We start from the raw sequence: 26,593 nt of genomic DNA on the forward strand, positions 1-26,593 counted from the left end.
TAATTACAGTAATGTTTCCTTGTCTGAATGACTCATAATTTTACAGGTTGTGCAAATCCACATGGGGTCACTGTTCCATATACAATAGGAACCCACCTCTAGGATTTTCTTTTAGAAAATTGTATATGCAGCTGGATGAGGGCAGCCTCACCTTTAATGCCAATCCAGACGAGGTAAGTTAAGTACTTGAATATTTGTAATAGTTGAATTTTATCACTCTCTTGCTATAGCTGTGTAATATAAAAAGGCATGTAAAATAACACGACATTAGATATACCTGTTTAATCACTCAAAGTCCTAGTAGTTGAAGGAATTGCTATATGAAATAATCGCTTTACTTTGCTATGTCATGTTCTTCCTGCTTGTACACTTGGTGTGGCAGCTTCCATGACATGCATACGGCCCTCTATCGGACCTGTTGAGATAATAGGACCGCAACAATTGTGGAGCATGAAAGTTTGATCTGCAGAACACAGGCGGTGTTCATTAAATTCTAGCTGCAATGTGTTCTTCCTGTATTATTGTATCTGTTAAATAATGATGTTACTTTTATCAGAAGTAGCCACAGAGCACGTGGCTCTAGATTCTGACACAACATGTTTTAAAATACCGTCTATACTCGAGTATGAGCTAACTCAAATATCAGCTGAGGCGCCTAGTTTTACCACAAAAATTGCATTAAAAATGCACTGGAAAAACTTAGTTTATACTCGAAGATATACGGTAATACCTTTAACAATAAAATTCTTTATTGACTTAGAAACTGATGATTCTGTTTTAAAATTGAACCACTTTATAGTAATAATTTAATTCTTTTTAAACTAATGTAATGAAGTGATAAAATGTAAAGGTGATTTTTCACTGATATTTTCCTTGTTTTTATTTTCATATATTTTGAACATTTTAAATTTTATCTTTTGTCATGTTATAATTAGGAAAGTATGCCTGCCATTTAAAATAGTTGAATATCAAGTAGAAGTGATCACTTTGAAAATACGTCGTAAAACTAGCATCCTACTTTTAAAAGTAAATATCTTTTCACTTGTTATATGTAATTTCTTTGTTTGCTAAAAATTTTTATTCACAGAAATAAAAAATGATACCTTTGCAAAGTTTGACTGATAAAATTAAAACAATAAAACAAAACAAAACTCACTGCCATCGAGTCAATTCTGACTCGTGGAACCCAGATAAGGGAGAGCTTAACTGCCCTGTGGATTTCCAAGACTGTCACGCTTTCCAGGGTAGAAAAGTCTTATCTTCCTCCCATTGTACATGCTTATTTTCAACTGTCTTATCCACACAAATGTAGGAAATTACGTATTCATTGTAAATCCTAGAATGCTGTTTAAATTTACAAATTTATTCCCTCTTTTGTTGTGTAGAGAGGCTTTACTTTGAATGAATAGAAAACTCATAATGAAAGCAGAATGATTTATAAGAAAAGTTCTGATTATATATTTGATATCAGCATTAGAATCTCATGTTCTTTCCTCTGAAGACAAGTTATCCATACATCATAAATTGAGGTTTTGTTACGTGTTCCTGTATTGAAAATTTTTCCTGATGCCTTTCATTATAAAATATTTTTGAAATATGTAGCAACGTGAACACGTCACCTTTCTGACCTTGTTCTATGGCATTCTTGCGCTCTATCAGCGATAATGCTTCACTGCATATTTGAGGAATGTCATGGTTTGGGGGCCTTCATTACTCTTCATTTGTTATTTAAATTATATGTTATTGCTAATTAAAGCCATTTAAAGAAGAAGTGTCTAAAAAGATCTCTTTTGCTGGTGGTTTTGGATGATTACTGGAAATGAAGGGAGGCAGCATAGTGCAGTGGTTTACTCCAGATCTATAAGAATCAAGAAAGGCAACTATGATAAGCCTCAGCCTTATTCCCAGTTTTTTGAGGCATATTAGCTCCCATCATGAATTGCGATCTAGTGAAGCTCTCATTTTCAATTCCTGTCATTTGATATTATTGAAATATGCTATCATTAGAAAATATAATATGGTAAGTAGTTCCAATTGTAGACATACAAAGTCTGAAAATTTGGACGTGTTGATATTTTTTATGGTAAGTAGTCATTCCTTGATGAAGAATGCCAATCTTAAAGTAAAATTGTAAAGTTATCAGAAATAAAACTATATATTGTGCCTCATACTAGAATGTGATACGGATAGTTTTAAATATGAGAATTGGAAAAGTTAGATGGAAACATGTTTCCATCTTTAAGCTACAAATGTCAGACTCTAGAGTCCTTATTAGTACCTCCTCTAGAGTGTTCGGAGGGAGACAGAAAGAAGCAAATTTAAGTCCTTTTTTATCTGAAATGAAAAGCTTTTCTTTTTCATGCATTGAAGCCAATGTTTACTAAAAGAGAGGACTGTAGCTATCAATTAAAAAATAAGATTTTTCGAGTTTCCGGTTTTACTTACCCATCCTACCTCCCATTATCATTGAGAGTTGGCTGTATTTGCTTTTTCATTCTTTCCTGGATTGATTTAAAGCTATCCTGGGCATTCCAGAAGTATTGAATTCACCAATTTGAAAGGGCATATAGTTTAGAGACCTAGATCTGAAACACTCAAAGTGACACTTAGTTCCAGAATTCTGATTCTGTACTTTCATGAACATCAGTAATTCAGCAGGTGTCATCCAAAAGAGCAGTCATTGCCAGAATGCATTTAGTCTATAAATAGACAAAGACATTAAAATATACATTATAGACACAGAGAAATCAAAGAAGCATTGTAATTGAATTCTATTATTTCTTAGGTTGACTAATATAAATAATGTGTCCATTTATTTTTAACAAATCTTCAAATTGAAATCATGTAAGTAAGATAGCTATCTTAATAGATGTTAATTATAAAGAACATGTCTACATGAGTCTTCCTTTAGCCAAATCAGCAGAGTGACTCTTGCCAAGGGTTGAGTAGTAGAAGTTGAATATTTTTCAGAGGTTGGTTTGTTTCCCCTTAGTACAGTCATCATGACTTATTGTTTTGGGTCCATGTAAGCCTGAGAAGTAAGTTGACACTATGTTTAAATGTAAGTGGTCTTTATTACAGGTGCCCGAGATAAAATGTATACCATTGTTCAGTATTGTAAAAAGTCATTTTCATAATTTCTAGTCTGTACTTAACATTTTGATAGCAAGCATCATTAAAATATTATAAAAATAAGAATACTTACAGCCACAGGGAACAAGATTCTCCAAAGGACACCGTTCGTGTCATGGATGTGGGGAACCAAGCTCCACAGCAACTTCTGGCAGTGCTCATGGGGTGGGGGAGAACAGCTGCACAGTTTGTGGTACGGTTTTCTAGCACGCTGTTGTTATATGCATGACATCGTGACTTCAGCTCTATGTCACGTCTTTATCTACTGCATGAGCTTGTGTACTTTGTGGCAGGTGACCATCTTCCAATAAAGAAATATGCTGAACACCATCAATGTATATTAGGTTGTATTTCTCCTGCATGTACAAAGTGTGTGTATTGTTTTTATTCCCTTAGCAATATAATAATAAAATAATTTTACCTATCAACCATAAGCTATATTCCTTATGCTCCATTTAGTATGTAAAACATTTTGTTAACATAGTTAATTTGAAATTCTGACTCTGAAAAATTGGTAGTGAAGATGCTTGTTAACATTATGAGGGGATTTCAAAGTCTGGGAAAATTGAATTAAAAGGTAAAGGAATTTTTTAACAAACTGAATTCCTCTCATATACTATAGCATTGCTTTTGTCTGTATAACATTTTTAAAGGGTGTATGTGTTATTTTTAATTGCCTAGGATGGGGGGAAGAGTAAAAGTAGTCATTTTTCTTTCACTGTATAAAGCACATTTTACCTTTGTCCATAAAGAAAGATCCACATACGTACAATTTTATGCATTTTACTAAATTTACCTTCGAGAGACTCAATTATGAGAAATATTCTTTAGAAAAACTAGTCTAAAGGTAATGGACATACTTAAAAGGGATCCTATTGGGTCTTATAAATTTAGACAGTGCTAGGTTACATCTTTTCTTATTTATGGCACAACTTTTTAAATCTTTTAACAACATTGATAATTCACTGTGAATATCTGAAAGGGATATGTTTATGCAATATTCTCCAAATTATAACAGCTCTGTGTACAACCAAACTAAGCACTTCCCTGTCCTGCGTCACTGTTACAGCTTCTGTGTCTTTCCATCTCCTTGAGTCTTCCTTCTCTCACCCTGTACCAAGCACGATGTCCTTCGCCAGGGACTGATCTCTTCTGATAGCGTGTGCCAAGTATGTGGTAACAAACAGGAAGTCTTGCCATTCTGGCTTCTAAGGAACATTCTAACTACTTCCTCCAGGACGGGTTGGTTTGTTCTGGAACCCAGGGTGCTTTTAGTACTATTCCACCAAACCATCATCAAATGTATCAGTTGTTCTGCAGTCTTCATTTACATTGTCCACCTTTCACAAACATATGAGATGACTGAAAATGCTTTTACCCTAGTATTCAACATGACATCTTTGTTCTTTAACACTTTAAAGAAGTCTTGTATAGCAGTTTTGCCCAGTGTAATATATCATTTGATTTCTTGACTGATGCTTCTATAAGCATTGATTATAGATGCAAGAAAAATCAAATCCTTGACATTGTCCATCTGCTCTTGGTTTGCCATGATGTTACCTACTGGTCCAGTTGTGAGAATTTTTATTTTCTTTACATTGCATTCTTACGTACATTGAAGACTGTAAATCATCTTTGAACTTCGTCAGTAAGTACCTCAAGTGCTTTTGCCTATAAACAAGCAAGATGGTTGATTTTGTTATTAGCCACCCAGTGCATAACCCACCATTCCACTAGGACTCCTTCATCTTCATATCTCAGCGTGTTCATGAGCCTCTTGATAAAGTGCCTCTACTTGAATTGTTTGCTCAGCATACAGATTGAATAGATGTGGTGCACAGCTACAACGCTGACTCACACCTTTCCTGATTTAGAGCCCTGCTGTCTCTATCGTACTCAAACCATTGCCCCTTGGTCTGTGTGCAGATTCCACACGAGTACAATTAAGTGTTCCGTGTTCCCATTCTTTGCTATGCTGTCTATTGTTTGTTTGGATCCACAGTCAATGTTTTTTCATAGTCAATAAAACACAAACATCTTTCTGATATTCTCTGCTTTCTGCTGAGAGCCATCTGATAGCCTATTCTGAATCCAGCCTGAATTTCTTCAGCAAAATTTTACTTGCATGTGATATTAATGATATTGTTTGTTAATGTCCAAATCCCATTACAGTACTTTTCTTTGAAATGAGCATAAATTTTCATTCTAGTTTACCCAGTGGCTGTCTTCCAAATTTCTTGGTATAGACTAGTGAGTACTTCTAGCGCTGTATCATAAATAAGTATATATTACGGAAGCGCAGACACCAAGGCTGAAAGGTTGTTCACTAATGCTGATCTGCTTCTTTGACCTACAGCCTAGTCTTTTATTAGGGATTCATCTTTTTTCATTTTTTGTCATTTTTATTGTCATCTAATATTTTAATGTTATATGTTAATATGTTAAGGAAAGTGTCGGTTTGAAAAATAAAGATAGAACAACTAATCTGAGAATAATATTAAATTCAAATGCATTAAGTATCTATAGGAAATAACAGACCATTCACTATATCCTTGATGTCTGTTTTACTACATAAACTCGATTACATCGTGGAATCTTCTGAAACAGAGAAATATTCCCAATAAGGATACTAGCAGGGCACTAAAGTGCTTTAATATGGCTTTTTGTTGTTGTACTATTCGTTCTTTAGGTGTAAAATTTGAGTATCTTTCTAATGAAAGTGGGTCAGTTTCCTGTGGGTTAATTTACATTTAGAGAGTAGTGGATAAGTATATGAGCCCGGCAGACAGTAAGATAAACATTGAGCATTCCTTGGATCAATGACTGATAACCCAAGGAAAGAGAAGGGTGAATTTTAAGTCCTAAGTTCTTGGTTCATTTATATAGAAACAATTGGGTCTTCACTGTCCTTTCTCAACTAATTGCATATTTTATGAAATGTTGCTTATAGTACCTACTTTGCCCCATATGTATCAGGTAGAATGTTTTTTCCAAGGCACAGGCTAACTATTAAGCTTAGGCTACATACTAAATTTTAATCATATTATTGGGGGCTTGTACAACTCATCACAATCCATACATCCATGCATTGTGTCAAGCACATTTGTACATTTGTTGCCCTTATTATTCTCAAAACATTTGCTTTCTACTTGAGCCCTTGATATCAGCTCACTTTCCCTTCCCTCCCCGTTGATGAACCCTTGATAATTTATAAATTATTATTTTGTCATATCTTACACTGACCAATATCTCCCTTCACCCACTTTTCTGTTGTTCATCCCCCAGGGTGAAGGTTATATGTAGATCCCTATAATAGGTTCCCCCTTCCTACCCCACCTTCCCTCCACCCTCCTGGTATCGCTACTCTCACTACTGGGCCTGAAGGGATCATCTGTCCTGTATTCCCTATTTTTAAAGACTCATAGAAGTGAGTATCCCAATATTTACATAATGATTTAGTGATAGTATCACGGAACCTCCCCCCAAATTCCCTGCCATTGAGTCGATGTCAATACTTAACCCTGTGGGACAAGGTAGAGCTGCCCCTATGAGTTTCCCAGTTTGGAACTCAACAGGAGTAGGAAACACCAATTTTCTCCTGTGAAGCTAATAGTTTCTAACCTTGCGGTTAGTTGCCTAGTACACAGTACTTATTTATTACAAAGTAAATACTAAATGCATTTGATACTTGTGTATTTAAATTTAGTATTCTCCAATTAGTTGACTGACCCTTATTTTTAAAACCAACAGTTATTCTCACATGACACTGACCCCAGCACAGGAATAAGGTGAGAGTCAGGGTCAGAAAAAGCAGCTTACTCTTCATATTCCTTAGCATTATTAGAGGGGGGGGAATATTATCAGAAGTCTTCAGCAAATATATGCTCATTTCTTATTTACCAGAATTGATTAACATCAGCATCCATAGAACATTAAATCAAAATTTAAAAGAGTATGTTAAATGGCTTAGATATACCGTATTTCATGTCTATAGCTGAGATGCTAAAATGGTGGAGAGATGGGAATAGCTCTTGGGCAAGCATCCGTATCTGCCCTGTTTTAAAGGTTTGTGATTCTGCGGTCTTTTCTTGGCTCTGCTGGTTTAGAGGCCTTCTTACCCAAAGGAAGCCTATTGACACTGGAGACACACAACAGGATTTGAGTGGAGAGTGGAGATGGCTCTCGGGCCATTTGGGGTCCTCTTTCCAGTAAACCAATAGCCTAAACAGCAACAACCATGAGGGGAAGTAGTTATATTGTAGTGGGGTGATTAAGTCTAATAAAAGAGGAGTCTAGTTATTACTAACCATTGTAAAAAAAAGAGGATGTAGGTGAAACTCAGAAGGAGTAATAGAGTTCCTTCTAATACCACAGTATCTGATGATAAGAGTAATTAAGGAAACAAAAAATTATAGTAGTCCAAATGGGCAGGGTTTAGACCCCACTATTTTCAGACTTCTCACTAAAACAACCTCAACTATTTAAAAATCCTCACCCATCTATACCTCAGCCATCTGACAGGATGGTTCCATCCCCAGTCCCAAGAGGTGAATATAGCTTAGTCCAAGATAATCATGTTCCATTTCTCTTGATGCTGCTGGGTTAGAGTTAGTGGTTCAAATCCACAGAACTGCTCCTGTATAAATTTACAGCCTACAAAAGCCTATATGGAGTTATGATTTGGAGCTATGTGCTTCCATGTTTGTGTAATCAGCTCTGACATGTGCCATGAGAGTAGATACAGATGTATAGAGAAGAATGTTTTCAGTTTTTAAAAAACCAGAAGTATATCTTTGTGTATTTTTGTTTGTCTCTTGACATTGGTATATAAGGATGTAATGATATAATGGCAGGAATACCTACAACAAACCATCTTGCAGATATGAAGGATGGTAGCCATTCACTGAGAATAACAGATTGGAAAGAAGGAATTAGGTACATGAAATCATCTCTGAGCATAGCAACAGTGGAGCCATGTTAATTTGGTGTGTCTTATTATAAAGGTAATAAATCTATTGTTTGCCACTAAAAGTATCCTGGTATATTCTTTTTTTAATTATTTTTTTACTTTAGTGAAGATATGCAATAGAACATAGATCAATTCCATTTTCCTCAGGAATAATTTAGTGACATTAAATACCTTCTTCTAGTGTGCATCTATTCCGTCCTCTTGTTCTGCCTTGTTCTTCTCCCAATATAACCTCACTGCTATCTAAGGTTTCTATCTAATCTTTAGAGTTGATATTGCCTATTTTATCCCATATCTTGTATTGATAGATCTTAAAGGAGCATATTACTCAAGGCAGACATTCTTTACTCTTTTTGATATATTCTAATTTATTACCCAAATGCATAGGAGTTTGACATAAGAGTAATTCTGAACCCAATTATTTTCTGTAATAATAAACCTTGTTAATTATCTTTAGCATATCAGTTTGTTTTGCCCTCAAATTTGCTAATGCGAGTGTAATCAGAACAAAAGGAGGTAGTTCAAAATAGAAGTCTTTCGTAGAATAACTTAAAGAGTTTTCTCCTCTCTAAGTAATGTTTTCCCAAAAGAGTTGGAATGTTCAACTTCATGACGAAGCTCCCATCTCTTATGTGGCATTTGAGTCAAAGTTTAAAAGTATGACTCTCCAACACCGAATTCCCTTTTCTGTCTAAATAAATTAATCCATCAGTTTGGTCATTGCCAGTCAAGTCATACTGAATAGAGGTCATTCACTTTCCTTGAGATTGGGACTTTTTGATTCTAGTAGATATTTACTTGACATTTGTGTAATGGCCCTTTAAGTAATTAAAACAAAAAAGTCACTGCTTTTGAGCCCATACTGACTCATAAGGACCCTATCCGTTAAGTAAAACTGCCCGGTGGGTTTTCAAGACTGTAACTCATCTTCCTTCCTTAGAGCAGCTGGTGGTTTTGAACTGCTGATGTAAGCACATGCCAACAAACTCCTTGTTCAAGAAGTTTAATAAGAAAAGTTTTTAAAAGTTTATAAAAAAAATTTTATTATCTTTTCATTTTGTTTGTCCACTAACATTTTCAAGCCTCCTCTTATTATCAGTCACAGCAACATATTCCAAATTTGATGGTACTGTGACTTTAATTGTATTTGTTGGTGTTTAGTGGGTTATGGATTAAACTGCTAACCACAAAGTCAGCAGTTCAAAACCACCATCTGCTCGATAGGAGAAAGATGAGGCCTTCTATCCCCCTAAAGAGTTCACAGCCTTGGAGACCCACAAGGGTAGTTCTTTTGGTCCCACTGGATCTCTGGGAGTCAAAATCAACTCCATGGCAGTGAGTTTGGTGTTGAATTGTTGGTATTTGATGAGCAGTCTTCTGTGGAGACAAATAACTTTTTGTTACAATGGTACTAAGTTACTTTCTTTGAAGACATTGTAAGCAAAAACTATTATTGAATGGTGTTGAGTCGATTCTAACTCATTGTGACCCCAAGTGTGTTGAATAGAACTGTTGCATAAGATTTTCAAAACTGTGGCGATTTGGAAACATATCACCCATCTTACTTCTGAAGTGCCGTACAGTCAAACTGCTAACCAGGGTACTAGCTGTAAAACATTTAACTGTTTGCACCACACAGGAACTCCAAACAATAATTAGGGGTCCAAAATTGTTTTCGATTTAAAACATGTTCCTTTGTGCTATTTAAATAACAAAGCTGAAATAGTGGTAGCGTGCATAAGTAATTTCATTTTTGAATAATTAAGTAGTAATGCCAGTACTGTTTGTGCTTGTCTGCTTGAAGTTTTTTTTAATTGTTTATTTCAGAATTGTTTCAGAATTAAGACACATTTGTAAGTGTTCATCTTGAATCTAGATGATAAACTTATTTTATTTACAAAAATAGAATTTAAATAGTTGTACATATTCACATTACAAAAGCAATATTTGTGATCTTTATAAAGTAAGTATTCCAAATATACAAATATCAATGTTCAAATGTACTTATGTTCTCATTACTTTCAATTGTTGCTAGTCATCAGTGTTACCGCCATATGTTTTTAGAATGCTTTCTTTTTGGCCAATTTAGAGATTAAAGGGTCTTTTCCAGGAAATCCTACCTCAGCTATCAACTTGTGTCAATAATAATAACCCTTCCTGTTGTTGTTAGATGTCATCTAGTCTACTGCGACCCATAGCGAGCCTGTGCACAACAGAAGGAAACACTGCAGGGTCCTGCACCCTCCTCACAGTGGTTCCTGTGCCTGAGCCCAGTGATACAGCCCCTGTCAATCATCTCGCCAGGGCCTTCTTTTTACCGCCCCTCCACTTTACCAGACATGCTATCCTCCAGGGACTGGTCTCTCCTGACAGAAGTGCAAAGCATGTATGCAACCCCCCGGCAGCCTTGCCTCTAAAGAGCCACCCGGGCCTTGCTTCTTCCAATGTCGAGCTAGTTGTCTTTGTAGCAGACCGTGGTACTTCAGTACTCTTTTCCCCCACCACAATTCAAATGCACCTCTGTAAGGTCCTCCTAATTTAATGCGCACCTTTCACATGCCTGTGATGTGAAATACAATAGCTGGGGTCAGGCACAACGTAGTCCTCAAAATAACATCCTTGCCCTTCTATACTCTAAGGGATCTTGTACAACAGTTACCTATTACAATATGTCCTTTGATGAGCACTGATTGTGGATCCAAGTAAGACATAATATTTGACAACTCCCAGGTTTTCTCCATTTATCATCATGTAACCTATTCGTCCAGTTGTGAGGGATTTGGTTCTTCCTCACATTGAGTTGTATTCCATACTGAGGGGTACAATCCTTGATTAGCAGCAAGTGTTTCAATTAATCCTCACTTTCAGCAAGCAAGGTTGTGTTATATGCATACCTTAGGTTTTTAATATGCTTTTCCTCAATCCTCATGCTACATTCTTCATATAATTCAGCTTCTCTGGTGATTTGCTCAGCATATAGACTGAACAAGTATGGTGAGAGGATACGACCCAGATGCACACCTTTCCTGATTTTGAATCATAGACTATTCCGTTGTTCAGTTCGCACAACTGCCTCTTCATCCGTGTACAAGTTCCTAATGAACCCAATGAAGTGATCTGGAATTCCCGTTCTTCTCAAAGCTCTCTACAATTTGTTATGCTCCACACAGTTGAATGCCTTTGCATAATGAGTAACGCGCGTAAACGTCTTTCTGGGATTCTTTGTGTTGAGTCAAGATCATCTGACATCAGCATTGATACCCCTTGTTCTACATCCTCCTCTGATTCCGGCCTGAACTTTTGGCAGTTCCCCGTCATTGTACTGCCGCCATTGTTGTTGGGTAATTTTAAGCAAAACTTTACTTGGTATGCTATATCAATGATATCATTCTATAATTTGAGCATTCTGTTGGGTCACCTTTCTTCGAAGCTGGCACAAATATTGATTTCTTCCAGTCAGTTAGCCAATGAACTGTCTTCCAAATTTCCTGACGTAGACAAATGAAGGCTTCCAGTGTTTCTTCATTTTTCTGAAACATTTCAGTGGATGTTTCGTCAATTTTTGGAGCCTTGTTTTTTGCTCCAAGTGCAGTTTGAGCTTCTTCAGCACCATTGGTTCTTGCTCATAGGCTACCTCTTGAAATGGTGGGCTGTTGACTAACTCTTTTTGATACAGTGACTCTGGTTAGTCTTTCTATCTTCTCCTCATGCTCCCTGAATCATTCAATCTTTTGCTTAGAGGGGCTTTCAAAATTTCGATTCAAGGCTTGAGTTTTCTCTTGAGTTCTTTCGGTTTAAGATATGCTGAGCACATTCTTCGCTTTTCGTTTTCTAATTTCGGGACCTTTCCATTGTGTTATAATATTTGGCTTTGTCTTCTCAAGCTGCCCTTTGAAACTCTCTGTTCAGCTCCTTGACTTCATCTTTTCTTTCACTGCTTTAGCTACTCCAAGATTAAAAGCAAGTTTCAAGATTTTCTTCAGACATCCACATCTATCTTTTCTCTCTTTCTTGTTTCTTCATTTCCTGAGTTTCATATATCGAAAAACTCTCACAGTGATAAAATACATCAGAGATAAACCCCAACATGCAAAAAACAAAACAGGAAAAGTATTGAAAACAAGATCAGGCCCAAAGTGTATCGGGGGAAGGGAGGGATCAAATGATAAGGTTTTAACTGTTCAAGTCAGGTGTATCATTTGTGATCACCTATAGGCATCTCTCCAGTACTCTATGTTTGGTAATAAATTTATTCTCATCCTTCCATTATGGATAAACCTTTTGCTTTCTTCATGAATGAGGATTTTGTTGTTCTTCCACAGTTCATCACATCCTCTGTCATTTTGTCATTAGTATTCAGTGCATCAGATGTGTTTTTTAAATATTCTCAAAATTCAGATGGGACAGATTCAAGATCATATTTTGGCTTCTGTGGACTTGTTTTCATTTTCGTCAACATTATTCTGAACTTACATAGAAGTAATTGATGGTCTTTTCCACAGTCAGCCCTGGTCTGGTTTTAGCTGCTGATGTTGATCTTCTCCATAGTGTCTTCCCCATGAATGTAGTCAGTTTGATTTTTGTGTATTTCATCTGGCAAAGTCCACGTGTATCATTGCCTTTTGTGTTGTTGAGAAAAGGTTTTTATTATGAACAAGTCATTGGTTTTGCAAGATTCTATCATGCTATCTCCAGCTTCATTTCTATCACTAGGTCCATATTTCCAACTACTGTTCCTTCCCCTTTGTTTCCATTTTTACACCCCAATCACCAATATCTATCAGTGCATCTCGATTTCATGTTTGATCAATTTCTGACTGAAGTCATTGGTTAAATTCTTCAGTTTCTGCATCACTGGACTTGATGGTCATAAAGTTGAGTAATAGTTGTATTGATTGTATAGATATAATATGATCACAGTAACATTGTATTTCATGATGGATTTATCAAGATCCTTTCTGATGATGCTATACCATTCCTTTTGATTGTGTTACTCCCGGCATAGTAAAGCATGTGATTTTCCTCTTCAAAATGGCATTACCGGTCCATTTTCAGCTCACTAATGCCTGGGATACCAATCTTCATCCGGTCCATTGCATTTCTGAACACACTCCACACATTCTAAGTTCCAATCATTAGAAGACTTTTGCAGCTGTTCCCTTTACCTTGAGTCATGCCCAGCCCGCCCCATCACCTAGTAAAATATCGAGGGCTCCGCACCCACAGACTCATGTCCGACTCACCTCCACGCAATCAGTTCCTCCTCAGAATGTGAGTGCCCTTGGACCCATATGCCAGCGGTATCTCCAACAATGTTCTGCTTCCTTTGTTTAAGTTTTCAGTGTTTGAAAATGTGTAAGCATTGCATAAGATTTTCAATGGCTTCTTCTTCTGAAGTGAGGAACTGAGTCCTTTTTTATTGCCAACATGTTCTTAGTGTGGAAGCTCAACTGAAATCTGTGCATTTTGGGTGACCCTGCCTGCATGTGAAATATCAGTGACAAAATTTTCAGCATTACAGCAATACCGAAGCGACCACAGTATGACACACTGACAGACATGTGGTTGGTTGACTTATACTTGCTAGCAGTGTTTTGTCATTTGGAAAGTACCTTCATCATCTTATTGAACCATCTCAGTCGCTGATGTGTACCTACTATTAGCTTACTGCCATCAAGTCGATCCCGACTTATAGCACCCTTAGATCACGGAGTAGAACTACACCTGTGGGTTTCCAAGACAGTAACTCTTTACAGGGTAGAAAACCTCTTTCTCATGCTGAGTGGCTGGTGGTTTCGAACTGCTTTTTTTTAAATTCTCAATTGGGAGTTATAAAACTAATACGAAACCAAACACACTAATATCAAGTAGACTTCTACTCATAGTGATGCTACAGGTAGAATAGAACTGCCCCTTAGGGTTTCAGAGACTAAATCTTCATAGGAACAGCTCCATCTTTTCCCCACAGAGTAGTTGATGGGGTGTAACTGCCAGCTTTGTGTTTAGTCATCCATCACTTAACCCACTGTTATTGGGACTCCTTAGAGTCTGAATTGTTGTTGATTTAAAATCTAGATGGGGTTCATTCAATTTAGTCGGAAGACATTGGTTTCTTTCTCATGAAAAAAAATTCTATCCTATACCATCCTGACTGCATGTATCAGAGGAAATGGGCTACTACACCATCATAGTCACCATTTCTGCCTCTGTTTTCAAATAAGACAATGGGAATTCTCTCATTTGACCTCGAAAGCACTGCCTCTGAAAGGCCAATTATTTCTTATTATTCAGAAAGTAAAATTTTCACAATATATGTTTATATCCTTATATTTGTGTTACCTTTAGTGTGAAAGTGCTTCCATTTCCATTTTAATTTTATTTGTTCCGTTAATAAGAGTTAAAAATGTTTACCTGTGAACGAATGTATCAATTCTGTTGAAAGAAAATTACATAATTGGCATTAAAGTATTACAGTATATTACTAAATTTTATTGGACAAACCTTTTTTGCTAAAATTCAAAAATTACCTTTAAGCCAAAATAAGTGCAATGTGCATAGAAATTTGTTCATAGTTGGTTTTTTTAAAACTATACTCCGGCTCCAATGGGTCTGAGGGACAGTGAACTGGCCCCCTGTTTAAAAAGTTTGAGGATCCCTGTTCTAATACATCATTTTCTTTGTTCTAAATGCCATATTAAATACTGGTTTAAGTGATTTGTTTATGGTCTGTTGAACTACTTGTGTCTAGTAGTTAAGCAAAGAGTGCATCATTCCAATTTGTTTTGGTGCTACATTGAGTCACGAATAAATGGAAATGGCTTTGCAAATTTTTTCCATTTTTTTCTCCTTGAATCGTGGAAAAGAGCTGTTCTTCTAAAGAAGCTTTAAGAGGAGATGGGATAACATTCACGTTAACTTCAATCAGATTTCACTGTATTCTGTTATTTTCACTTCTGTTGTGTACATTGTTGTAACCTGCACCATCGCTCATAAAAACCTTCACCACTTTGCTCAAGGTTACAAATCAGCTCTCTTTTTTCCAACTCTCCCCAGATGGTCCCTCCTCCCTAAGAAACGGACTCACCGTCCTACCTTCTCTGCGTTTCCTTATGGCCAGTACTGCTCTCGCAGCCTCTGTGCTTAGGGCTGGGAGCCCCGTGGGCACAGTCGTTGGACAGCTCAACTGCTAACAGATGGATGGGTCAAACCGCCAACAGCTCCACAGGCGAAGGCCAACGTGCTTTTCAGCTATCCTGCATGCATCCACGGCGAGGATGGCCGCAGGAACCCTAGGGACAGTCAGCACTGCCTTGTCCAGTCGCTATGAGCCAGAGCCAGCGACAGTTGACTCAACAGCAATACTTTTTGAACATAGAAAACCGTACAAACCCCACTTATGTGTCCAGCCCTGTTAGCTCTGCTTCTCCTACCCTGCCGCTTCAGCTTCTCCTTTTCCCTCCTGCATTTCAATGCTTTTCTCTATTCATTCTTTCCTGCCACTTTCGGCTTTCCTGGGGCTAAATAACTGGTATTTTGTGTTTTAATTTGTCATCCCCCCACCCCCCATTTTCTTTTTTTTTCCTTTGCTTGTTTTTTTTGTTTTATTTTTTTTAACATTTTATTAGGGGCTCATACAACTCTTATCACAATCCATACATATGTCAATTGTGTAAAGCACACTTGTACATTTTTTGTCCTCATCATTCTCAAAGCATTTGCTCTCCACTTAAGCCCTTTGCATCAGGTCCTCTTTTTTCCCCTCCCTCACCGCTCCCCCCTCCTTCATGAGCCCTTGATAATTTGTAAATTATTATTTTGTCATCTCTTGCCCTGTCTGACATCTCCCTTCACCCCCTTTTCTGTTGTCCGTCCTCCAGGGAGGAGGTCACATGCAGATCCCTGTAATCGGTTCCCACTTTCTAACCCACTCACCCTCTACCCTCCCAGTATTGCCCCTCACACCCCTGGTCCTGGAGGTATCATCGCCCTGGATTCCCTGTGCCTCCAGTTCCTATCTGCACCAGTGTAGCATATTTAGTTTACTTACCTCGAGCTTATTCCTTAGCTTTCGATCTCACTGCCATCCAATCGTTGTCAGCTCATAGTAGCCCTATAGGAAAGGTAGAACTGCCCCTGTGAGTTTCCCAGATTGTGACTCTTTATGGATGTAGCAAGTCCTTTCTCCAGAGGAGCAGCTGGTGGTTTTGAACTGCTGACCTTGCAATTAGAAGGACAGCCTTTATTGAGACTTACACCCTCACTACTCTGTGGAAACAGATCTTTTAGAAGTCAATATTTTCCCCTCAGCCATCAAATCCAGCGGCTTTTCCCATTTTAGTTTCCCTGCAGCCTTGGAAACCCTATGGGAAGTTCTACATTGTTCTAAAGAGTCATTCTGAGTCAGAATTGGATTAACATTAGTGGGGTTTTTGTTTGTTTCTTTTTGAGGTATTTAAAATCTAAAAAGGAAGCTATGGTCTACACTAAGAACTTTTTTTAGCTGCTGTTGAGTCCATTATAATTCGTGGGAATCCCATTTGTTACTGCCTACCACTGCCCTGGGCTTGTTGACAAACAGCCAGATAGACAGGGCTTTCCACAGTGGCTCCATTGGGTAGGTGCAAACCTCCAACCTTTAGGTTAGGTCTTGAAGGTCATGTGCTCTACTATTGTAGACACTTTCATCTCTTTATAATCGCCATCTGAGCTTTTTTACTTAGTGAGTCACTGACACAGAGAAAGGTTGAGCAAGTTGTTTATGTTCACATAGTCCTTGAGTGACGGAACCATAATTTGGTCCCTATTTCCCACCCCCAAAATATGCTGTTCAACTGTGGTATATGACTGACTGTCTTGTATACTCTTTTATTTTTCAAATTTCAAAGGCTCCTTGCCTCTAGAATATTGATTTAACATTGTACTATCTATAACCTACTCTTATTGATTCTCATTCTTTATCTCCGACCCATACATTTTTTTTAAAAAAACTATTCCATGGTCAACTTGCCTTTCTCATCTATCACACCTGAAATCCAGCATTTCTGGGACCACACTAGTCATTCCTTTCAAACCGGCACCTGCCACCTATCTTTTTTTATATAAGACCTTTTTGCCGCCTTTCTGTCATCTTCCTCTTCATGTAAGCCAGAAATATCAGTCATCGTTTTCCTTTTCCCTATCATTCTCCCTTGACCTCATAGCAAACAGAGGTAGTGAGAGTTTTCACTTACTAAACTCTCAGCAACCAAAAGCAGTAGCTCTGCTCTGCCCTGTAGGCTTGCTGTGATTTAATCACACAATTAATGTGATGCCTTGGGGACTTGGAGTCACTTCCTTTCACATATGGGTTCGGCTTGGTTTTCTGTTGATTGGTTTATTGTTTTATGTTTGCGTACATGTTTAGGTGGTTTTTTCTTTCCATTTATACTCTTTCATTGTTTCAGTCTGGACAATTATAGTAGCCTCCTGTCTAATTTTCCTTCTACTATTTCTCTTTATATCACTGTTAAATTCACATGCAGGCCACTGCTTTAGCATGCTTAAGAGCCTTTCTGAATCATCCATTTACATATGGGGTACAGAATAAACCTGGAGTTTACCTGGAAAATCAACATTCTACCTAAACTCCAGTTCTAAACTTGTTTTCAAATCCAAGACAGTTCCTCTTTGGTTCCTAAAAGTAAGCTGAGTTTTATCTTAAAATATTGATTGAGATATTCCTTGCCAGTATTCTTCCTCATTCTGAGCTAACTAAATTCTGCCATTTCTTCAAAATAGGTACCCAGTAATCTCTTCTAGGACCCTCTAAATGTGCTCTCCGTGGTGGTCTTTTCCTTTCATTCAACTACCAAAATGCTTTCTTCATACTCCTTTATTTGGCCGTACTAGACTTACTTGCACCATTGGTTTGTCAGACATGCGTATTTGTGGCACAGCTGTGTGGCACGGGCAGGTTAAAACTGAGGTCAGAATTGCAAACCTACCAGCCCTCTACAAGGAGAAAGATGTGGTCGTCTGCTCACATAGCGATGTACAGTCTTGGAGACCTTACGGAACTGTTCTCCTCGTTCCCACAGGCTCACCACAAATTGGCACCGACTTGGTGGCAGTGGGTGGGTACCCATCCCATCCTGTCAAACATACAATAGGTTTCCTTCAGGTGAAATTCATGTTATACTTCTCAGTGCCTCTCACTGAGTACCTTGCAGATAGTATTTTGTCCTTAATACATTTCAAAATGAAGATGCAAAAAATTTTTATTTGTGCTGATTCATTTTTGAAGAAAGCTTTTAAAACTGTTTCACGTGTGTGTCATATGTATATAGTGATATACATATATCTATTTTAAAAACTAATCTGTGATTGTACATTTTTATATCCAAATCATAAATGGGTACTCGTCAGAGCAGTTGACAGTGATAACAGCACCATCAAGATCTTCTGGTCTCAGGGTCCTGGAGGCTGAGGTGCACTCTGTGTGTTAGTCCTTTTTAAAATACCAAGTTGCTAAGACACTGAAGATTTGTAGCACCTACAAAAAGAATTTCTACCTACAGTCGGCCTTATGTATAAATGGGAACCTGAGGAATGTAAGGTGTTGGCAACCAGCTGTTAACCCAGAGGTAGATGGTTCAAATCCATGCCACTGCGCTACAGAAGCTAGACCTGAAAATCTGCTTCAATAAAGGTTTCAACCAAGAAAATCTTATGGTGAAGTTCTGTTCTGTAATATATATCACTTTAGTCACCAGCTGATTCAACAGCAGCAATAATATATATAAAGTATTTTCATAATATGCATTTGGGTTTACCACCATTTCATTCCTAAAACTTTTTGCATTTGTTGTCATTTAAACAGAATTAGTTTGTGCTAATAATGTCCTTATAGCTGACAATAGTCCATGTTTATGCTATGACGCAACCTATTACAGTCCAGCACCATCCTGCTTTATCTCCAAGCTCCTGGAAGAAGCCATTCTTTCCATGTTAAACTAGTCCCAGGAGAGCCGCACTCTAGCTGTAACAATTTAGATCATTTTTAAAGGTAAACACATGTATAATGGGTTTATAATTTACATAGATTAAGCAATCAAAGTCCGTACTAATAAGTTTAAAGCTTACACTTGTTTTAGACCTTTCATCAGGAAAAAGGAAAGTAGAAATCCAAGCGCTTGAAACTGTTGACTTGTGAACAGCTCAATTCGCTCTAGTTGCAAGTATGTCCTTTCCTATGGCACCAATTGCTTCCTTGGACTCTTTCTGCCTACACTCAACTCGAAAAGGGATGTTGAACCTAAATGTATGTACATTATTAGAGGAAGCAGATCATCCTCAAAAGGGCTTATTACCCCCAAAGAATTTAAGATTTTTATTTGAATTACACACAATAGCCTATTTCTTTTTTCTTATAGCAGCAGATCCTTTCAGTCAAAGTTCGATTTTATTAATATTGCCTCGTGAAATGTGACATGGAGAATTGGGCACTTTTGTAGTGAATTATGATGGGTCCCTGGTGGCGTGCTGGTTAAGCACGTGGCTGCCAACCAGCATTTGACAGCTTGAACCTACCCAGTGGCTCCACGGGAGAAAGACCTGGCACTCTGGTCCTATGAAGGTTGCAGAAACCCAAACCTACTGCCGCTGACTCCGTTCCAACTCACAGTGGCCTTCCAGCGTGTTTCCAATGCCGTAAATCGTTAGTAACAGCCCACCAGGGCTCTCCCCTTAAAAAACCTTCTGGGGCAGTTGTGCTTTGTCACATGGGATCAATAAAAGTCAAAAATTGACTCAAGAACACAAACAAAACAATAACGAGGTAGTGTTGAGATACAGGCTATAGTGAACTGTACTATTTCTTTCCTTCATGGAAACTAATTAATGCACATGATTTCCTTTGCCCTGTGAGCTACCCATACATACTGCTGAGGGTTCTAATCCTGACTAATTTCTGATGTGCTGTACAGCTTGGGGATCTTCCTCCTTTGAAAGCTTCATTTAAAAAATGAAAATATTCATACCACTTATTAAATGTGTAGTTATGCAAGAAGACTCACATCCTGGTTTTTGTTTTGTTCATGTAGAAAAATAAGTATTTGTACAAGTATGCTAGTGTATTTATTGGAGACATTTAAAATCTGACTCCATGCTTTTTTCTATTTATCATTCTTTATCTTCATTTAGTATCATGTCTAATGTCATTCTCCTCACCCGAGGACTCCCAGGCCTGACATTGATGCCGCCTTTCCCTGTAAAACCAACTGAGGAGGCATATTTGCAGTGCTGTTCTCAGTTGTCTGCATTGGGTTTTAACTGTTCAACTATGTATGCATTTACTCCGCTATAGCTGTTTTATCTGGGGGAACTTATGTTAGTTCAGATACTGAACATTTTAAACATGTAGTACATAAAAAAGTGTATTTCTATGATGCTTGCCTATAATAAATACTAGTAGTTTACAAACAAGTAGTTTACAAACAAGTGGCATGTATCACATAATTGCAGGATTCTCTAACAATTTAATAGATCATATTAACATTTATTTTTTTAATGTTTGAAGTATATTAGAATGAATTTAGTTTTATACCTCTTACAAATTTATTTTAAGTAGGTGTGAATAAAGGGTCTCTAGTAATTCACAGGTATTCCTTTGTCTTTGAAGTTGTTTAGATATAACTAAGCACTAGAAATACTTCTGAAATATTGTTATTTTTCAAACAGGCCAGTCAAGTAAATATACAGTCAACTCTCGGTTATTCAAACTAATGGAGGAGAGGATGGAAACAGACACTAGTATTTCTCGTCACTGACCCCTTGAGTCAATTATTGGGAGCCTCATTCCAAACAAATTTTGTGGCTTTCCATCTTGATTGTTTAATACGTTCTAGCCCTTGTTTCCAGGATTCAGCCTAAAACATGATGTAAGACTGAGTTGACAAGAAAGTTTCACATTATTGTTCATCTGTGTATACTTTTATTTTTTTAAATGAGCATTGCTTTTATACAAATAAAATTCACATGTGAATTTGCTAGCATTGCTATCAGTGTATTATCCTGATTGTTCAGAAAATTAAAGTATAAAAAGTTTTATTTTTGAATTATAGTTTGCAGATAATTAAAACCTTTCAAGAGCATTACCTCATGTTACTAAATTGCTTTACAAAATTTTTAATACAAAATTTTATGAGAAAGTTGCTATCTTGAGGAGTCTTTTATAAAAATCCTTCCAGCTCTTTGAATTTTTAATGTGTGCAATATTTCTGAGTACTATGTAAGTGTTTGCAAAGTAAAGAAATGCTGAAGGAATTTATGTGTGAAAACAGTATGTTGCATGTATATCATACGTCATTTTCTCTACCAATTAACTACATACAATGTGCTATTATCCAGACACAAGCATTCATGAGAGTGCATGCTTCTGGATAACTGCTAGTTGAAATAAACACACTTGCCTTTTATTTCAATAACCGCACATTCAAATCCACATACGGCATTTATTTGAATGTGACCTCCATATTCATATATGAGAGAACATGGGCTTGAGCGTTTGGTTTTGGTGTTAATGTTTTGTGGTTGTTGATTTAAATCTAAAGTAGGAGTTACCGTATGACTAATGCTTCTCTGAAAAACTGCATGCAGAGAAAAGGAAATTCAAAGCTAAATCCTATGCAAAGCATTGAAATTGTTTTGTCTTATATTTTGCTTCAGTGTATGTTGTAGATAAATTCTTCCAGAATATAGCTGTGCTTAAAGTCAAACCATGTACAATCCATAAGGGGGCCTGGAGATATGCTTACTTTAATTTACACTCAATAATTCATTATTGTTTTTAGAGTAAAATTACATTATTCTTTCTTTAATTTGGAGATTTTTTTTTCAAAACGCTATTACCTTGGATAGTGTACCACTCTATGTATCTGAAATTGAAGAAGTTGTGTTTTCTATTAGGCAAAGGAAGTGCTTGTTAAAAAGTGTGTTTTAAAGTCTGTAATGGCTTCTTCCCCATCCACACCATCACATTTCTGTATAGTTAGCTTTTACTGACATGAGGCAGAGAATTGTACGAGGATTTCTTTAGGAGTCTTAACTTTGAATTTCCTACTTTTCATTGCATGTAAAATATCAACCATAAATAATATTATTAGTTCAAGTGCTAGCTTGTAGTTTGCATGTTAAAAGGTATAAAAAATCTATTATCCTGCAAATAATTTGTAATTATTGCTCCACTGTTGCCTGGTGGTTAAATTTTATCAATAAAGGTGAATTTTATTTATTTACGTTTCTCTTTCTGCTTTAGGGAGTCAACTACTTTATGTCCAAGGGTATCCTAGATGATTCATCAAAGGAAATAGCAAAATTTATCTTCTGCACAAGAACACTAAATTGGAAAAAACTAAGAATCTATCTTGATGAAAGGTAAAAGAAAAGTATTTATGAGAAAGGAATTGAGTAATGCTTTTAAAGTTTACTTTAGTAACTGTACAGTGCAGCAGTCATCTAGTTCCCAAATTGAGTAAAGACAGAAATACTCCTAGAGCCTCTGCTTCACATCTCTAGTGAGCTTTGGCTTGCTGATGATGAGACGGCCATTGTAAACGTTACTTTTTTTTAAAAATTGAAGCTCAACATTTTTGTAATGACAAACCAAACCCCAAACATTTTTCTGGAAATAGCAACCTTCATTTTTTTTCATTTTAACTAACTCTATACTTCAATTGTTTAGTTAGAAGTTCTCAGTTCTGAAATTGCCCATTTAAAAAACATAGTAATACAAACTGTAGTCAAAAAACCACAAATCCTAGTGATGAGATATGTGTATCACTGCATATTTCTAATACACACAAGTGCAATGTGTGAGTTTGAGATGTCTGAACCTGGGACATTGATAGGCTACATAATGATGGAGGATGCCTATTATACCTGCCCTTGTTGTTGCTACTCATTCATTTGTACTCTTTAACTGAGGCTCTCAATCAATGGACATCAGAATGTTTGGATATTTTGATGTGATGTCACTGAACACTTTAAAATCATATTTAAAATCACAAATTTCATTCTAATCTATTGAATGGCTCAAATTTTAGTTATTTTTTACTACAATGTTCTTCTGGGTTATTCATTAATACTTAGAAGTATACTGTTGTTTACAATAGCATGTTAAAAAAATGCAAAATACCTGGGAAATGAAGGGGAGCTTAGACAGAGCAGTTAGAAAACAAATGTGTAAATATGTGTTATTTGCATTGAAATGGATTTAATCTATTTGCTATATTGATTTAGCTAGGAAAACACATAAGCGTTTGAAGATGCTCCTTTTAATACTGCATAATTCCTTTGTTTCTCTATTTATAATTACTAGTTTTACCTTATTTTGTTATAATCTCTTTACGAACATTTTAAACTGGTTTAATTTAATAAATGATAATTATTAAATTTTTTAATTTTCCAAATTATGTATTACAGAATTAGCTGATCAGCTAAACAGTAAAATACTGAAATATTTTCCATCAAAAATGATAGTTTATGATTTTCTTATTACTATTTTTTAAAAGTAAATACTGACTAAAGCTACATCTTCTTGTCTTTCTACTAGGAGAGATGTCTTGGATGACCTTGTGACATTGCATAATTTTAGAAATCAGTTCTTGCCAAATGCACTGAGAGAATTTTTTCGTCATATCCATGCCCCTGAAGAGCGTGGAGAATATCTTGAAACTCTTATCACAAAGTTCTCACATAGGTTCTGTGCCTGTAACCCGGATTCAATGAGAGAGCTTGGCCTTAGTCCTGGTAAGAATATGCAGAGTGAATCGTTCCTTCAGTCTTCCGATAAGTAGCAGCGGTAGTCTAAGACGCTTTTCTCACTCCTGATAGCCACTCATACTTTTCTTTTGGTTGTAGCAGCCATTCCACAGGATGCGTCTGTCGTGCGTGTGAGTTGAAGGAACACCTTAGTCTTAGCTAGTGCCTTTTTTTTTTTACAATATATTGTTTTAGGAAGAAAGTTATATTTAGCAAAATAGATTACTTTAAATTATTCTTGTTTGAACCTTAGATATTTCTACTAGTCTAACGAAAATGTCAGATATTATGCATAATGCTTTTAATAGTACACATAATAAGTAAATACATCTAGAATTTTTCTAACCTTTTTTTAATGGAAATTGTTTTAATGTGTGTGTGTGTTTGTGTGTGTGTGTGTGTATATATATGTGTATATATATATATATATATGGCCTGCATCTCCTGCCTGTTTTTCATTTGGTATAACTTCACATATATCATTACATGAACAATTTTATTGTGATTTTTAAGTTCATGATATAATATGTTAAAAACATTTTACAAGATATAACGTTTAAATTGGCTTCCTTAAGACTATAGTATCCCAAAATGTAAGCACCATAGTAATTGCTACTGCCATGTTAATGCTCCTGAGTGCAGTCGCCATTCAGTACTCACTGGAAGTAATAGCAAGTGTCGTGACGCCTTAGACTGCTTTAATACTAAGTAGCCAATACTGCCATGAGATCGTATAAAGAAGAAAGTCAGCTCCTGAATGGTACTTCATTAAAGCAATGTTTTCCTCAAAGCTTACTTTGAAATTAATGTTAATTCTATAGACCTTTAAAATATATTTCTCAAATGGAATATTCATTTAATAATCTTTTTCAAACACTTTATTAGGGGCTCATACAACTCTTATCACAATCCATGCATATACATACATCAATTGTATAAAGCACATCTGTACATTCTTTGCCCTAATCATTTTCTTTTTTTTTTCTTTTCTTTTTTACATTTTATTAGGGGCTCATACGACTCTTATCACAATCCAACATATACATACATCAGTTGTATAAAGCACATCCGTACATTCTTTGCCCTAATCACTCTCAAAGCATTTGCTCTCCACTTAAGCCCTCTGCATCAGGTCCTCTCATTTAATAATCTTATAAGTTATTTATGTTTAATCTAACAATACTGACATAAAGTTGAGAATAAATTCTCATTTTTAAATATTTAATGAGTTTTTGGTATAAATGCCTAAATTTATTTTTAATGGAAGAAAATACATGTTGAATTTCACAATTTTGAATATAAGTGAATTGATGTGCGGTTCATATTGGCTCTCGAGTCCCTGTTTACCCAGAACTGGAAAATCCCAGCAAACGAGATGGGGCTATGCTGTAATCTTGAGCTCTTGAAGTTGTGAACGTTGGCACTGGTTTTAAGTGGCTGATAACTGTCTCTTTCCTCCTAGATGCAGTCTATGTGCTGTGCTACTCTTTGATTCTACTCTCCATTGACCTCACTAGCCCTCATGTGAAGAATAAAATGTCCAAAAGAGAATTTATTCGAAACACCCGTCGTGCTGCTCAAAACATTAGTGAAGATTTTGTAGGGCACCTTTATGACAACATCTACCTTATTGGCCACGTGGCTGCCTGAAAGCACAGTTACTAGGACTTCATCTTTTAACTTCGAGTGAAAACTCCCCAAGGACCTAGTTAGCAGACAGGGAAAGGGCGTCAGTGACGGTCAGGCTAGCCGCTGTACAATCAGCCTTGAGTGTGCACCCTTTCTTCCTTTCACTACTTTCTTTTTTAGGAATTTCCTGGGGACTAAAGAATTTTACAGACTTTTTCTTAATTTTGCTTATCATGTTTTGCACAAAGCCGAGCCATTGCTGACAAAACTATTTAAGAATGTAAAACTGACCTTGTACTCTAAAAGATGGTGTATTTGTGCATTAGATTTGCCTGAAACTTTATCTAATTTCATTCCTTTTTACAATACCATGTAATGTGTACATATTTAACTAAAGAGATTTATAATCGTAATTATTTTATTGTAAAGATTTTAACTAAAGTTTCTCCTTTTCTCTCAAACTGTCTTCTGCGTTTATTTGATCTGAGTTTACTTTCTCTGAAAAAGTGGGGCTGACTTCAGAAGGACTGTGAGAACACCTTCTTTGCCTTTGGGTTTTGAAGAGTATTTATTGTTGCCATAGTATTGTGCAAACTAGCACTTATTTTTATGTCACTGGACTTTTGTTTCTTAAAACATCCGATTTAATCCTGGGAGCAAAAATGCTGCTTAATGAAAAGCAAATATATAAAATATATCTTAACTAGTAATGATTTGCCAATTAAAATGCAAATGCATAGGGGACAATGTGTTTATATGCTAGTTTCCCAAACTTATTTGGCTTACCAACCCCTTTTCAGGAAGAAAATAAAATTATTCAGCAACTCCCTGGCAGTTAAAAACTTTTGAACAGTAACCTATACTCCCAGATAAAGTGTAAGTCAGTGGTTCTCAACCTGTGGGTCATGGCCCCTTTGGGGGTCAAACAACCCTTTCACAGAGGTCGCCTAAGACCATCGGAAAACACATATTTCTGATAGTCTTCGGAACTCAGTCACCACGCCTCTCTCCATCTCCAGGCGGGTCTGCCCACATGCAGATACGCCCTCATAGGAGTGCCGGGCA

At 36.6% G+C, this 26,593-nt stretch overlaps 1 protein-coding gene across 1 annotated transcript in view; it reads left to right on the top strand.

The window, feature by feature from the left end:
- FBXO8 (F-box protein 8) overlaps positions 1 to 25,989 on the top strand; it is a 52,148-nt gene extending 26,159 nt beyond the window's left edge. The window contains exons 3-6 of the mRNA XM_075556865.1: positions 47 to 173; positions 22,395 to 22,513; positions 23,691 to 23,887; positions 25,362 to 25,989. Coding sequence (XP_075412980.1) covers positions 47 to 173; positions 22,395 to 22,513; positions 23,691 to 23,887; positions 25,362 to 25,549 — 631 coding nt within the window. The 3' untranslated portion in view covers positions 25,550 to 25,989. The remainder of the gene's footprint in view (positions 1 to 46; positions 174 to 22,394; positions 22,514 to 23,690; positions 23,888 to 25,361) is intronic.
- The last annotated feature ends 604 nt before the right edge of the window (positions 25,990 to 26,593 follow it).

This window comes from Tenrec ecaudatus, chromosome 8 (genome assembly GCF_050624435.1).
Source record: "Tenrec ecaudatus isolate mTenEca1 chromosome 8, mTenEca1.hap1, whole genome shotgun sequence".
NCBI classification, from domain to species: Eukaryota; Metazoa; Chordata; class Mammalia; order Afrosoricida; family Tenrecidae; genus Tenrec; species Tenrec ecaudatus.